We start from the raw sequence: 17092 nt of genomic DNA on the forward strand, positions 1-17092 counted from the left end.
AAACTGCACATCTTGTGCTTAGACAGAGGCTACGCACCACCACAAAATTCTTTATATTATCCCAATTTTTTGTATTAAATTATGACGGTTGACGAAATCTCAGGTCTATTTTATTACAATTTTGGCACTCAACCCCTTGGCTATTTATAATGAATAATATTAAACGCACCACCAGGGAATTTATTATATTAAGAAGTTTTTTATATATAAATAGAGACTCTAGAACATTATTGGCCTCTAGTCAGGTAGAAGATATGTTCAAGTAAAATTTTAATACCCAATCCTTAGATATTTATAATTAGTAATATTTACAGACTTTGGTCTATCAAGATTGTACAATGACCTCTGCCCAAATCTTTATATTAGTCTATATAAACATAGCCAGTTGAGATGATAAAAGCTTTTGTACATAATTTTGTACAATCTGAAAATTTGAAGTAAGCCACTTGATGCGTGGCCAGACGCTCCCCTACCATAAAATTGATTTAATTAAGAAATTTTTTATATACAAAAGACTCTTAGAGGAGACATTCTTAGTGATGCGTAGCCTCTGGCCACAGATAAGTAAGTTTCAGTACAATTTTGATACTTAACCCTGTGATATTAATAATGAATGATATTAACAGGCTTTAAGAGATTAAAATTGTGCAAACACCTTTAAAGAATTTTTAGTGATGCATAGCTTTTGATAATCGGTTAAAGGTGTTACTAACGTTTTGTATAGTTTGAAAATTCGTACTAAAACCATCCTGTGTATAATTGAACACACCGAATTAAGACATTTCTTACATATAAACAAAGACACTCACAAGAATTCATTAACTCTTTCCATTTAAATAAAAAAAAATCCCTATTATTATTATTGGCTATTGTAAACGAATATTAGATCTAAATCATAGTACCGATACTATACATTTTTCTTGCTCCTTCATCATAGTGTAAATAGTACTTTTGTATTAAACATTAAATATAGTCATAGTATGGCGAATTAAAAACCTACATGATTAATGATCGATTTTTTAGGAAACCTTTGATCGCATTTCTACTTTTTTTCATAATATTTAAACTAAGTTTATGACATAAGTTTAAACTTTATGTCATAAACAGAAATAAAAATAGAAGTAAAATTATATTAGAAAATTGATATAACTACCCATATATTATATTATCCATTGACTCCCAATTTTCGTCTCCAATTTACAAAATATATAATTTTTAATTAGTGATTTGTTTCATAGATACTTAATTGACTCTATCTGCGTATGTTAAGTAACTTTATTTTTACTAATAGAAAGAAAATTATTAAGGGAAAATGAAACAAAAATAAAAACAAGCAATAAGCGTTGAAATATCAAAAAAAAATATAAATTTCGTAAAATTGTTTTTTAATTCAAAAAAATCATGCATGGTTCTTTAAGATATTGATTTTTAATCCAGGCTAAAATAAAAACTGTAAATCTATACCTAGTATAGTTAATGTCTTTAATGTAGTACTTATGTTAACATGTTTCACCCTAAGGGCATTATCGTTCAACACATCATTCACAATGGTTGATGAAATTGTTTTTTATTCATTTTCTTTTTAATATTTGTCCTATTTTTTTTAAAAGACATTATGTCCTCGATAAACTGATTTGAGGATAATTTTTTATTACCTAGTTTTTTTCAATAATTTTTGTTTCACCTCCATAACATACCTACCAAAAGAAGATAATTTTCAATAAAAATTCAAATATTTAGAATATTTTGGAGTAATTTCTTATGCCTCTGGGGGATTTCGAGTATTTTTTTATTTTATTCCAGACACTTTTTATGTTTCGTCCAAGTATTAATATTTTTGTTTTAGGCTTTTAACATCACTTTTTATTTAGAGTATAAAATTTTTTTGGAAATATACATATAATTTTAGTTATTTAAAGGATTTTAAATAATTTTTATGTTTTGTATGAAATTTTAGTTTTATCAATAAGTATAGCAAATTACGAAATTTAACATTTCCTGAAGTAATAATCGGTGGATTGGTCAGTAACTTAACCATTCTTTCTTTGGTTTAAGGATATATGAAAAATTTGAAGATTAGAATAGGATTTCCCCAAAAAGGACATTAAATGAAGTTCATAGTCTGCAGTACTAGAATACTCCGGTAAAAATTAATTATTAAATTATATACCTTTTTTGTATAGAGTGATTCAAAAAAGTTGAGACAAATGGACAAATTTATTTATTTTATTAATTATTTTTCTCGCTATTTATCCTTTTTTATAGAAAAAACATTGTGCCTTTAAGAAGGCGTTTGCAAATTGAAAATCTGAGTTTTTGTTTTCCTGAAACCATCATCGAGATTTTTTTAAACACTTGGATTTTTAAATTATTTTTTGGTACAGCCCCTTAATATATAAAAAAAAAAGTTTCTATAAAAAAACATTGTATAAAAAAAAGGCTCGACATATACACAAATACTTTTTCTGTGTCTTCTAGACATTAACATTTTTGTTCAGGCTTTTGGACACTTGGATTTAGAGATTTGACGTATTTTTAAATTTCTTAAAGAAATATGATAAAAATCATCTATTTAAGCTTGTCCAGACATTTAATTAACATCAATTTACTTATTTTTCATATATTCAACGCTAATGATGAGTATAAAAAAAATAAAAAAATACTCATCTCTATTTTACATCTAATATTCACCTTAGCCTTATTTTTTTCTAAAACGATAAATTAAATAAATCGTAAAAAAATGGTTAATCAAGATTTATTTACTATTTGTTTATATATAAGAAATACATACTAAAATCATTTAAAAATCATGAGCGTATTTAAAAAAGTTGATGTAGGATAGTTTCTGGTAGACAAACATCGGTTCTTTATATAACACTATCTTATATAAAATGATATTTGTGTAAGTGTATTTTTTCTACTCCGTCCTAATTTAATCCTGTATTAAGCTTACACTTATAGAGTACGAATTTAGGCCCATGTGTATTCAAACTAAATCAATATTGACTAGATACTTTAATAAAACAAAGCACCATAAAAATAATTTTAAACTATAAAAAATATCTACATTAACACTAAAAAATTTAGAAAAATTACATAATAATCAATGGTAGTGATGGTCAGGAGCATACTTCCATCCCTTCTTATCAATCACATGGTTAGCACTAGTCTTGGCTAACTTGGCAGCTGTCTCAATAGCAACTCTGCTTAGAAAGTCAGCAGTATACTGTGCTAGCTTAGCAGTTACATCCACGGTCTTATCGACGGCTTTCTTAATCAAACCGGTTTTGAAAGCTACTTTCTTATTCAACCAATCATCGTAATGTTTTCTAAGGAGTTTTACGTCATAGTGGTTTTTCTCGTGGTGTGTGTGGTGAGGCGGTGGGTAGTGTGCTGCTGGTGGCGGATAGTGCTGCTCAATACCAGCGTAGCTGGGGTTGGAGTGGAAAATTGAATCCTTGGTTGGAGGAGTGGAGCTGTAGTGGTAGACTGGAGCATCTAAAATAAAAGAATATAATTTTCTATTTAATTATCAACAGCCAGCGCTAACTAAAAAACATGTACACTTAACAATCAAGTATTTACAAAGAAATTAACACTGTAATGTTAATTATTTAAATTTTAAACTAGTAATCTAGTAAACCAAACTTAGTAAAATAGTAGGAATATCCATGAAAGTTGTTATGTACTTGACTTAGGAATGTAGAACCAAAGAAGTTAATTTCAGAATGTGGATTACCCAATCTGGTGGTTTGAGACGTAAGTTTATTTAACCCGTAATTATTACGGTGTAATTATTATAACTTCTGCAATATTGTTACAACATTACAGTCACATTGCATTTAAAATATAACAAATATAATATTACATGTTTATTGCTACAATATTTCACATATATTGCAAAGTAATGTTGATATAAAATTCCAGCAATATTTCATTTCAATTTATATTTTAATATTTCTGCAATATTGCATATATACTGTTAACTTTATTTGCACCTATGTTGCACCTGAAATACTTTTACAATATTTAATAACCGTCAATGCGATATATATCACTGAAATTCGATGTGTAATATTGCAGCCACATTGCTTATGTAAGATATTTAATGATTGATTAAATAGCTGATTAATTTCATAGGTATCTGCTAAAAATTGCAAACAAATGCTTATTAAGTGGGTTTTAATGAAATATAATACTATAATAATCGAAATATATAGATAGTACAATTATTTATTATTGTCCAGGTGTGTAAATATATAACCAAAAAAAAATTTTGGTATAGATTCAACAAAAAACGCAATTACTTATTACACAATTACATAAAATTAACAAACTTTATTCTTAAACTAATTAATAATATTCTAATTGCCACTCATACACCTTAATTCATGCTCAAACTTTCATTTGGCAACACTGTTTTTTATGACAGCCGACCTGACAGTTCTGGGTTATTTTTAGATTAGTTTGGATTATAGAGTAATTAAAAGTATAATATTCATATTCATATTCATTTCTCTATGGTTTGGTTTGGCAATTCATCATGAACAGACTCACGCCGGAGCAACGTTTCCAAATTGTTCAAATTTATTTTGAAAGACATGGTTCTATTCGAGAAATACATCGGGCATTACGTTAATTTCGTTAGATCGTTTTCGCAATACTTTTACTCTAGTCGACAATACGCATCCCTTAAGACGCCGTACAGTGCGCACGCAACAAGCCATAGCTGCTGTGCAGCATAGTGTTGATAATGATCCAAATGAGTCAATTCGTCGTCGTTCTCAACAAGTGAGCTTATGTCCATCCACTTTATGGAAAATTTGGCGCAAAGATCTCTAATTGCGAGCATATAAAATTCAACTTGTCCAGGAGTTGAAACCCCAGGATCATCTTTTGCGCCGTACATTAGCTGAATGGGCGGAAGGAAAGATTGCTGTTAATCCACGATTTCATATGAAAATTTTGTTCAGTGATGAAGCACACTTTTGGTTAAATGGCTATGTAAACAAGCAGAATTGCCGAATTTGGGGGGATGAGAATCCACGAGCTATTGGCGAAAAACCGTTACATCCAGAAAAACTAACCGTTTGGTGTGCTTTATGGGCCGGTGGAATCATTGGTCCTTATGTCTTCAGAAATGCTGATGGTCAGAACGTTACAGTAAACGGTGAGCGATACAGAAACATGATAACCAACTTTTTTGTGCCTCAATTAGAAGCCGTTGCAGGCGTTGCAGAAATGTGGCTTCAGCAGGACGGTGCCACGTGCCATACAACGCGCCAAACAATAAATTTACTGCAAGAGACATTCCAGCCACGAATAATTTCAAGGAATGGACCTGTAAACTGGCCAGCTCGTTCGTGCGACTTGATGCCAGATTATTTTCTTTGGGGCTATGTTACGTTGCATGTCTACGTTGATAAACCCGAAACACTTGAGCACTTGGAAGCCAACATATGACGCGTGATTCCCGAAATACAGCCTGCAGTACTGGAAAGAGTGTGTGAAAATTGGGCCTATTGATTTCGCCACATACGCGTCAGCCGTGGGGGTCACATGCCCGAAATCATTTTTAAATATTAATGCCAAAAAAAATTCTTTAATATAAAAGCAAATTCGTTCATATCAATAAAATATTTTGTGCTTAATTTCAATTTAAAGTTCTCCTCCTCTAAAAAAAACACCCTTTATTACTAATAAGAATGGAATACTATTTTTGTAATTTTTTTTTCAATATTGCAAATTCAATATAAAATATAGCAGCAATATAAATGAAAGATGTAAGTAATATTACGAAAGTATTACTACAATTACTACATTAATGCAATATTACAGTAACATACCCTATCAAATATTGTTATAATGTTTCAGCAATGTTGCTGATGCAATGAGAAAAGCGGATATAAAACATCGCTGCAATATGACAGTAATGAACTAGTAATACATGTGCAATATTGCTGCAAGGCGCAATATTGCAGATGTAATATTCCTGCAATATAATTTGCCGTCAGGAAAGGATCATATGTCATATGCTTCATGCTTTAACAATTTATGCTGAACTAATTTGAAGTTTTCAATATGAATTCCGCAGTATGGGGATCAGATACAAGATGCATTTAACGCGATTATACTCAAGGGCACAGTAGAGTATTTTTAAGGACTTTATTTCTAGGTGCTTTTGGTCTTAGTAATAATATTTCAAAATGAACAATAAACTGGAGGACGTTTATAATAGAGCCTCTTTGACTCGACTTTTCTTCTTTCTTTAATCGACTCGAGATTGTTTTGATAATTGAATTCTATACAACGTCTAGTACAGGAAAAACTCATAGTCCTGTAATGATTTGACAATGTAGCTTAGCTTTAGATCGTCTGCAAAAACTAGGTAAAACGTTCATTAATATGATATATGAAGACATCGAAAAGAGTGGCTCGAGGTGCGATTTTTTATCTAAAATCTTACAAGTTTTGAAATTAATTAATTTATCGTACACGTGTTTTGGATGAAGTAGTTTTTTACAATATATTCCAGGAATATCATTATTATGCGATAAAATAGTTAATTTTATTAATTTGTTTTTAACTTTGCTAGGACTTGTTTATTTTTAAAATGGTTTTTTTTTCACATTTTTTTTTACATATTTTAAGCGTATGAAGTATTTTTTTATATTTAATCTTAATATCATAATTTTTAACATAAATTTGCCAGACATTTCGAATCATTTTATTGCGTTTTCTAGGTGTTAAATGCCATTTTTTTGCTCTATGGTTTTTTTATTTAAATGTCTTATTGTGTCTCATAGGTATAAGAATTGACGCCTTTCTGACATTTCAAGTATTTTTTGCAAATTACTCTAGGCACTTGATTTTTTTTTTAAATTTTAAGGAAATAATTTTCTTTTTCAAGCATTTGTAATTTTTTTTTCACTTGGATAATTCAATTGATTTTGGGCATTTGAGGTAAATTTTTGTATAATCCAGGTACGTCGAATTAAGACCAACTAATTATAAAGGGAATAATTTAAGTAAAAAAAAATTAAGTTCTTTGATAAGTAGCAGATGATTTGAAAGGTTTTGTAAGAACGTTAAAATGAATGGAAAGTTGTACAATTTAACCTTTTTAGAGGACCGTTTTTTTGGAGGTTTAACATGCCGAAAACTCTATTTCTAGATCTTGATAACTTTTTACTTGGATATTAGTAAAAACTTTTGACATTTAATTCCCATTTATGTCACTCCTTGGATCCTCAGAAACAAAAAACAGAAAAGCGATTTACCATATTCTGAGGTAGGTGTTATAATAACCACATGGTTCTTGGGGGTTGATCCCATCACATTTGGCCATCTCTCTGCAGGGGCTGCATGTAGTCCAATAAACAATAAAGAAAATATCTGAAAGAAAAAAACCTATGATCAATTTTAGTTAAAATCTGTAATCCCGAAAAATTCGTGGTAGTTGATTATAATAAAAACAACCCTAAGACTCAAAAATATGACTTAATATACACAAACAATTCCCGACAAAATTTGTATTTTTTTCCTCAAAGATCCGTAAGTATAATAAGTATTTTCTACGTCTTAACACTTTTACTATCCTCGTTCATGTGTCTCAACCCTTAATTTCTATTTTCGTTATATATGAGTCACGAACGCAACAGCAAGTCTCTTAGATTTGTTCGGACAAACTCGGGATCGGCCATGATTGAAATAAAGGGAGAAGTGAAGGAATGAAAAAAGTTCAAAAAACCTTAATGAAATATTCCCAATTTCTTGATTTATTTTCTATAATTTTTGTTTAAAAAGTAAACCAAAAATGTAAAATTAAAGTTCGTAATTTTAATTTTACCAATATTTTGAGCAAGATCACAGCTGTAAACCCTACTCAAGAATCAAAATTAAACTTATAATTTTCATAGAACGGAAGCCGGGAACATAGCGCTTATTTCTTTAGAATTGTTAGGGTATAAAATGACTTTGAACTCGCGACCTTAAAGACCTCAAAGTGAGAGACAGCTAAAAAAGATGTAGCCATTTTAAGGGAAAAAATCGAGTGAGGACTTTTTGTGAAAACCTGTTTTTTCCGGTTGTTTGAGTCCACTTTTTGAGAATATATTTTTCGACTATAAAATCAACCCTCTTTGATCACAAGTTCGCCCCAAAAAGGCGAAGGGGTTATAAATTATCTTTGAATCATATTAGAGAAAATACAGAGTCAGGAACGCAGTCGAAACTTTGACTGCTTCAAAAGATTTTTATAACTGTCGTAATATGCAAGTCACGAACGCATCATAAAGTTCCTTCGACCACGATTACATCATTAAACCCTTTTTAAAAATCGAAAATAATTTTACAATTGACGTAATATGCGAGCCAAGAACGCAGCAGCAGGTTCCTCGGATCGGTGACACTCGTGCTCGGCCATGTTTTAGAGAGAGGGAAAGATGAATAATGTTAGAAAATTTAGAACGTAGGGGTGAGGATGTTTAGGAATCTTTTCAAATTTCTTTATGTTCTTTAAAATTGTTAATAATTACTAATGAAACTAAAAATTTTGTAATCAAATATCTTAGTTTTGTGTATTTATATCTAAGCTTCTTTAAGTAGTGTAAATAACATACCTATAGATAAGGCTAAGGTAGTGAATGTACTATGTGCAAAGCCAAAAAATATGTCATAGTTTTCTCATTTCGACTACGATTACCGCAGCAAAACCTCCTAAACGTCAAAAATGTAATTTTATAAGTTAACGAAAGTGACTCCAATACATGCTGGCAACAATCAATTTTAACTACTCATAAAACAGTTGTTTCTACAAACCCTGAAACTGCTGAAATGAAATACGTAATTGGTGCAGTCGTTAGGATTATCCTACCTAATAATTATTATTATATTATTAGGTAGTGCTATTTTTTGTAGATAATGTTTTACTATCATTGTCACGAATAATCCAAATTTGGGGTACATCTGAACCAAAAAAGTGTTCTTTCTTGCATGTGTATTCTAAGTAGTATTAAGTGTATTCCTATTTCGAGAACGGAATATCCTCATTTAAAAGTTCAGTTCGCGAGGACTGTATATTTCCAATAAAATAAGTTACAAGTGAATATTTCTGAAACATGGCTAAAATACTAAGGTAAATCCATATTATTTCTCAATTCTTGTAATTTACATTTTTTATTATTTTCGCAATTTTTGAAAGATAATTTAAAAAGAAATATATAACTTCGTGAAAAGTCTTAATTTTAACCCTATTTTAATATCTTATGAGAGGAAGATAATCTCTTAACTCTGGAAAACTTATAAACTTTATTTTTCGATGCTGAACAAAATAGTGATTTAAATTTTAATGAAAATTTGGCAGGGCACTATCATGAATTAAAAATTTGAATATTAGTCCCAATTTCAATAGAGAGCCATGTCACTTAAATAACTTTGATAACTTTATTGCTAGTTGTGAAGATGTAATTACGCAACCCACTAACTCCATGGAAAATATCAAAAACTACAAGGCAACGCTTTAACTTTAGTATCCACTTGATAAGAGCTTTACACTATGATCTTTAATGTTATTAATAGTGACATTTTAATTTTGCAAAAATGCAATTTGTGATTGACGAAGAAAATTTTCTCTCTTGTGGTATAAATATAAAGCGAATCAACAAATTCCTCAACCAGTCATAAAGGCACCAACTTATAAAATAAATTTCGCATATAATAATTTTATGCCACGAAAGCTTGGTCTCTCAACATCTATGCCAAGTTTTGCTATCCTACCGACTGCGCCAATTACGTATTTGCTTCCACCAGGTTCGTGATTCCCGAAATCAACTCTTTAAGGAGTAGTTAGAATTGATTGTTGCCAGCTTTAACTTTCAATAAAATCTCTAGAGTTATTAAAGTAACATTCATTAACCTATTGATAAAACAGTTGCTTCCACAAACCACGAAACTGCTGCAAGTGAATGATATGAGAAATTCTGGATGTAGTAGTAAAGAAACTCTCTTCTTTCGTTCGTGAAGAGAAATAAATTTAGTTATGCGTTCTCTATAATTACTAATTATTAATGAAACTAATTTTTTTTCCATTAATCGTCATAATTCTCACATGTAGCAAGTATTTCGATTACGACTACAGCAGTATACTACTCCTAAAAGTCTAAATTAAATTCTATAATTGTGGTAATCTGTTAATCAGAAACATAGTAGCATGTGTCTAGGATTTGTTCGAGTACACTCAAGGCCGTAATTGAGAGAGAGAGGCGAAATATGCGAGAAACTTAAAAAATTGCATACAAACGTAAAGGAAATATATAGGAATATTCTGAGTCTCCTGATTTATTTTCTATAATCATATTTTAACAACTAAAGCAAAAATGTAGAACCAAATTTCATAATTTAATTTTTACAGGTATTTTACAATCAGAAGCATAGTAGTAAACCACACTTAAAAAAATTAATTTTTTTTGTCTTGGTGTTTTGGCTTTGCCGAAGCATTTTCTGGTCTAATTAACTTTCCAAAAAAGTTTGATGTAGTTCTTTTAAAAATCAGCAATGGCTCTTCTCTTTTTAATGTGTCTTAAATCCAAGAAGTTTCCATTATGTTCCAAATTCTAACGCTATTATATTATATATATATAAATAAACATCTGGTCAAAAGCACTATTTGTAAACTAAACCACTGAGACTGATATTAAAAATCGAAATTGAATTTCATAATTTGCATAAATCGCAGGAAACGGAGCACTAATTCCCTCGGATTTGTTAGGGTAGAAAATCACTTTGAGAATATGCGCCTCGAAATTTAGTATCTCTATCCATATATTAACTATAAGAACGGTATCATAATAGTCAAGTTTTTTTTTCATCCCTTAGTATCCTACCTTTAGACATAATGAAACTAAATAAAATGCGGATATATTGAAAGCAAGGTATTCCGGTATCTTAAAAAAATACTCATAAAAGTGGGGCGAGGGTATTTAAGATCACAACATTCCGATTTGAAAATTATTCACTCACTAGATCGTGCGTAAGGAATAAAGTTTTGCATAGCTGCTTACGCCACGTCTGGCACATTTAAATTAAAAAAAACAATTTTAAGTCTTAAACTTATTATAAATCATTCTTACATACCAAGAAAATCATTCTCGCGTCTTTTCCTCCAACAAAACTAGATCAATGTGCACTTTAATAGCTACCCAGACTACTACTGAATTAGAATGTATTGACACTAGTTGATAATTTTCAAGACTAAATCTTAATGATTATGCAAAATGAAGAAATACCCTTTACACGTTGACCTTACAATTCAATTTTCCGTTTTACACTTATATTTCAATATGGGACAAGTTCTGTTGTGCCAAATGCATTTTACGTTCACAAGTGCATGAATGTGCAACGTATCAGAACGTAAATCTTTAATTGAAAACCACATAAGCGGTCTCTGTGGAAAATTAGAACTAATTAGTTGCCACAAAGAGAATATGGTAATTTATTTATAAGAAAAAAAAAATGGTTATTATGTGTTATGAGTGGTTATTGTTTAAGAATATTAAGTAGCTTAAGAATATTTAGTAGTTATGGTTGTATAAAAAAATATGAATATAAACACAGCTGCAAGCCTCTCGAATCTGTTCATCTGTGAGAAATGAGGGCTAGTGTGGTGAGAATTAAAAACCATAATATTATTAAAAAGCATAAACATATTATTATTATTTTATAATTAAATGACAAATTCAATACTTGGGTAAGGTAGCAAACCTTCAAATTTATTCGAACAAACTTAATAATATTCGATATTACAATCGTATGTAAAGAATCATTCAAGATTCAAGATTCAAGACCGCAGTTATGCTCCCTAGTGATCATTAAAAAAAACTTAAAGATCTTTTCCAGGTTTTTCTCTTGGCCGTTTTAGTATTTTTTACCGCACGTCTCTGCGATAAGTACGTTCCGAGATGCAGTACCTCGCATTCTTAGTTGGACACCCTGTATATGCTAAGTCAAATGTTCAGGAGAAAGGCACTCTGACTACGTGTTTCTCAGTATTTTAGGGCTATTAAGCCCATTGGTTACACATTACATCAAATTTCTAAGATCACCTCTCTATCATGAGTTTAATAACCAAATTTGCAATATCAGTTAATACACAAAATTACAAATTCCTAATGGTAAAGCTTTGCTTATTGCTTAAGGCCTATCGAATGGCCTTCACTGTACCCCGATCTTTCGCCATTAGAGTTCTTTTTTATTGGGGTCACCTGAAAAACATATCCAATCACTTATCAAAACAAATCCAATAATTTAGAAGAAATAAGAATAAAAATGTGAGAATAATAAGAGAAATGCTTTTAAACACCGAAACACATTTTTGCGATAATTTGTATTATTGTCAGCTAGTAAATGGGTGTCAATTTCAACAATTTTCACTGCGTGTGTCACTTTCACACGTTTTTGTTTAAAGTTAATTGAAGAAATTGTTTCTTGAAACTTATTTTGTGTTTTGTAACTGTTCAATTGTAGTGAATGTAGGTTAATAAAAAATGTTTAAAATTGAGTCAAAAAACAATATACATGGTGTACTATTAAAAAAATAACTACTATTCTTCACAAGTTTAAAGTAACCCTGTATAGCTTAATTTATCACCGATGTGTAGATTTTTGCCAGCCCTACATTTTTTATGTAAGCCTTTTTTTGATAAGCCCTGTATATTTTAAAATATTCGACCGTTCTGGTAATTTTTAATTTTAACCCTGTATATGCTGTATACACACAACCAAACTTATATGGAATCATCTCAAATTTTGTAGTAATTTTAACTGGTAAGAAAACATGCCATAAGACAAATGCTGTTTGCTTATAAAAAAAAACTACAAATACAACGTAAAAAAGCAAAAGCAAATTTAAAAAACAGATAAAATATATTTCTGGGTTTGACAAAAAAACAAAATTTCAAAATAATAGAAAAAGTCAAAAAGAAAAAAGGTAATAAATGTTAGTAGTCCGTGTTGCCACCTCTAGCTCTTATGCAGGCTTCAATACGTACTGTACTATATAATACATATGCTTCTAATTAAATTATCAATATTCTTGAGATAATTTTCCCATTCTGCCAATACGGCTTGAATAAGTTGTTGGATGTTATCCAGGATTACCATGTCGAAGAGTCTTTTGACCTGATAAGTTTTCAATGGAATTTCAGTCCGGTAAATAAGCAGGCCGATATAAAATTTTAATTCCTTCGGTATCAAGATAATCTCGAGCCTCTCTGCTGGTATAGGGAGCTGCATTATCTTTCATAAAAATAAAATCATCTCCAATAGCACCTCTTCAAAGTCTGTTGTACTCATTCCAAAAGCAAATCCACATACCTCTGACCCGTCAACGGCTGGTGAAGTGGTTTCAATGGTGTTTTTGTTCCATATTTATTCGTCCCTAAAACATCACAGTTCCTCGTTTATATTTTGGACTGGATATCGCAACCTGGGGTGGAATCTTCCTGGGTTACAAAGAATCCGAATTCGACTATCATCTGACCTAAGGCCAACCCTAGTGTCATCTGAAAAAAGGTAATTTTTCCAAATTTCAATAGTCCTTCATTTTGGTGTTGAATACACCAATTTAACTGGATCCTCTTATTTTGCCTGGATAGCTCAGCAACCCGGAACTGTCTTCTGCTATATAGACCTCACGCACGAAGCCTTTTTCGTATGGTTTTAACGGAAACACTCTGTTGCTCGGTTATGACCCTTTGGCGATTTTATCTAGGCCTGTTCTTAAACTTTCCTAGTACTAAATATCTGTTATAGGTTTTGGAAACTGTCCCTTGTTTCACATCCACTACTGCTGCTACTTTGCCGTTGCACATCTGTTAGTCTAACGCAAGGAGACTAGAGATAAGGAGACTGATCTGTATGCTAAACGAGTGTGTACCCAAAAATGAACGAAAACTAGTTTCCGAAAGTTGCTATATCGGCGCTGTTAGTCTGTATACTTCAGATTAGCGGGACCCACCTTTTGATAATGAAGACATGCTATTGGTAAGATTGTCTTCGTGTCTGGTAAGTATTTTATATTCCCATCAGGATTTTTTAGGAAAGTGTAACTCGCACATGTTTACCTTTTTTAATGTAATCAAATACCTCTCTCTACTTTCTAATATGAAAAATTAAAAAAAATATTCATACTTATATAATAAGATACTAACCTGTGGAGTCTTAAAAAGACTTAAAACCCTTCTCTTTTCTTTATTTTTTACCGATCAGACTGAGAGGCGATCGTGCAACCGCGAACGTTACAAGGCCTTATTCCCGTTGAAAATTAATTTATTAATCGATTATTTATCAAAAATTCTTCTTTGAAAACGTCAAACTGACGCGAGTGAAAATAAAGACAACGCGCAGAGTGGCCAATCAGAGGCACCTGTTACTCAAAATTGAAGGAGAACTCGTGTTATCGTTCAATTATAGTACGCGTCACCTCAATTGGGAAGCTCGAAGATCAGCCTCCTTATATCCAGTCTTCTTGGTCTAACGTAAGACACTCTTACCACAGTCCAACAAAATCTATATATAGTTGAAATCTATATACTTTATTCTTACCTTTGTTTAGATTGTATCGACGAAATACTTTTTCCAAATAATTTAGAGTCAACCTGATAAGGTTGCCATCTGCACAATAAAAAGGAGATCTCCTCATATGAATACCAAACACCATTGTCTGCAAATCGGAATTATTTTAGCATACAGACAAACCAAAAATAACTTAACCGACTAAATTTAGTTCAACCAGTATACGATTCATTTCTCTTTAAATTTAATTTACTATGATATACAACTTTGGGTTTGTCCGAGAGAACTCCGAACTACGTCAACGTCGAAAGAAGTCACTTAATTCCTTTATTGACTGTAACACACTTGTAAATGAAAAAGATATTCCAAAAATTTAGTCTTAGGCCTTTATTACATGATAAAATACATCAGCATCAGCAGGATTTTTAAGAGAGAGAGAAAACACTAAACTTTGAAATTGTCAGTCAGTCTCTTAGGTTTGTGATCGTAATTCTAGTAATTAGATGTGCAATATGCCTTACTTCAAGAATAGCGATTATATAATTCCAACCTAGAATAATGCCTTTAGTAATTTTTTTTGTTATTTAAACGGAATGGTCATGTTATTTGAATATTCTTGTAATAGTTAAATGCCTGGATTGGCTTATGTTAATTTGAGTTAATAAAAGTACTTCTGCCAAGTAATCTACTTTAAAAAAAAACAACATATGGATGAAAATATGTTTTTCTTCATGATTTAGAAGTTGGTTCTTAGAACTACAAAAATATGTGGAAATTTTTTTTCCTAATAATTAAGAGACAACTTGATTAAATCGCCATCTACACAAAACTAATTAAATTACTTCCGTTCACTATTTTCTTGGCATAACGACTGATTTTACAGGATTCTTGAACCTGTACAAGAAACATTCACTTTGCGACACCTTCTTGTTAGAATTAATATTAAATAGTATGTGTACTCGTAATAGTGCGAAGTCAATATTTTATGGTGGTTTGATCACCATTTTATTCTGAAAATTAGGGATTCAGGATTCATTCTTAACAACACAAGATGTGTTGGCATTTTTTATCTTGAAGTCATTATAGTCTTTTATTCTATGTTGACTTTTTTATCAATTGACAAGGAATCAGTGCTTATCTTAATCACAACATTTATGTGAAATATTTCAGGTTGATGAGTTTGTTTAATCATTAAGATAATCATTTTGAGCAATTCGTGGCTGATAATGACTTATCTTACTGAAACTTTATAACTTGTTGCCAATTGTAATAAGATCAATAACTTAAAACTGTTTAACAAAAGAGCTAGAATATATGTATATCAACGCACACAGGAATTCCTTCGTTCAGGTACTTTCTCAATAATTGTCTTCTTTAAAGAATATTGTTTTAATCTGTTAGTTTCGGGTAAGTTTTAGTTCCTTTAATTGTTTTTTTTTCTTAAAGATCTGTACTTTTATCTTTTTTTTTAATTATTAATTTTTTTTTTAATTACGGCGTTGCCCTTTAGCTTGATATGTTAAAAGAGTAAATTTCAAAAAAATTTTTGCATGCATGTTAAAATATAAATTAAAAAAAAAAGTTTTTTTATGAGCAAATAATATTTAATTTTTTAATTTAAAGAAGTCACTAAAAAATAAATAAAAAAATTAAAATAAAAACAATTCTTTATTGATAATAAAAATATTTTTTTCTTTTTTTTTCATTGAAACTTAATTCAGTTTATTTGCTTCTTATATTTAATAAAATATTGAATTTTATTTTCTTTGGTTTAATATTTCAGTTCTAATAATTTTTTTAATTAAAGATATTTGCACAAAAAAAATATACAGTCAAATATAAAGTATGTACATTCATACGGGGTTTAAAATATAATCAAAATAACAATCAAAATTCTGTTATAATAATAAAAAATAATTTAAAATTCAAACTTTTTTTATTAAACCCAATTAATTTTTTTATTTTTTTTCATTTGATAAAATATTAAATTTTAAAAAATATATTATTTTAAAATATTTACTAATTAGTTTTTTTCTTTAAATAAAGATCTTTCATTTTATGTTTTTTAAATAATTTTTTTTTTATATTGAGATTGATATTGATATGAGTTATTAAAAGAAGATTACATTTATTCAAGGTTTAAAATATGAATTAAATAAAAACTAATGATTTTAATGGTACTAGCATTATTTTTGGGGGATTTTAATTTTGAATTATAAAGAAACTCTTGGTAATAGTATTTACATTAATGGATTTAATCAAATATTAAGGACACCAACTCGAATAATAAAAACGCCAAGAAATTAGACATTGATTGATTATTTCATTTCATATAATAAACATTTTCAGAATAAAGTCTATCTTACCCCTAAAAGTAGCGATCATTTTATTATTTAATATATTCGTAAACAAAAAACACTATAACATAAGGTATCAAAAGTCTTTTAAAAAATTAATTGTAATAAAGTTCTGTTAACTGTTTACAATCAATTGCAATATAAATTCTATAGACGTTGACTTA

General features: G+C 29.9%; 1 protein-coding gene across 1 annotated transcript; it reads right to left on the minus strand.

The window, feature by feature from the left end:
- Positions 1 to 3000: 3000 nt before the first annotated feature.
- Positions 3001 to 11364, minus strand: LOC126738901 (uncharacterized). Its single transcript, XM_050444384.1, has 3 exons — positions 11134 to 11364; positions 7281 to 7395; positions 3001 to 3498 (listed from the first exon to the last, which is right to left on the minus strand). Exons 1-3 carry the CDS (start codon positions 11143 to 11145, stop codon positions 3104 to 3106), a joined length of 522 nt encoding a protein of 173 aa, XP_050300341.1. The 5' UTR covers positions 11146 to 11364; the 3' UTR covers positions 3001 to 3103.
- Between the last annotated feature and the right edge of the window lie 5728 nt (positions 11365 to 17092).

Source organism: Anthonomus grandis, chromosome 7, assembly GCF_022605725.1.
Source record: "Anthonomus grandis grandis chromosome 7, icAntGran1.3, whole genome shotgun sequence".
NCBI lineage: Eukaryota > Metazoa > Arthropoda > Insecta > Coleoptera > Curculionidae > Anthonomus > Anthonomus grandis.

Bases quoted from the DNA above. Each gene is read 5' to 3' on its own strand.
- LOC126738901 (XM_050444384.1), bottom strand. The intron at 3,499-7,280 runs GTAAATCGCTTT...CTTTTATTTTAG, and splicing joins AACACCTACCTCAGAATATG to ATGCTCCAGTCTACCACTAC.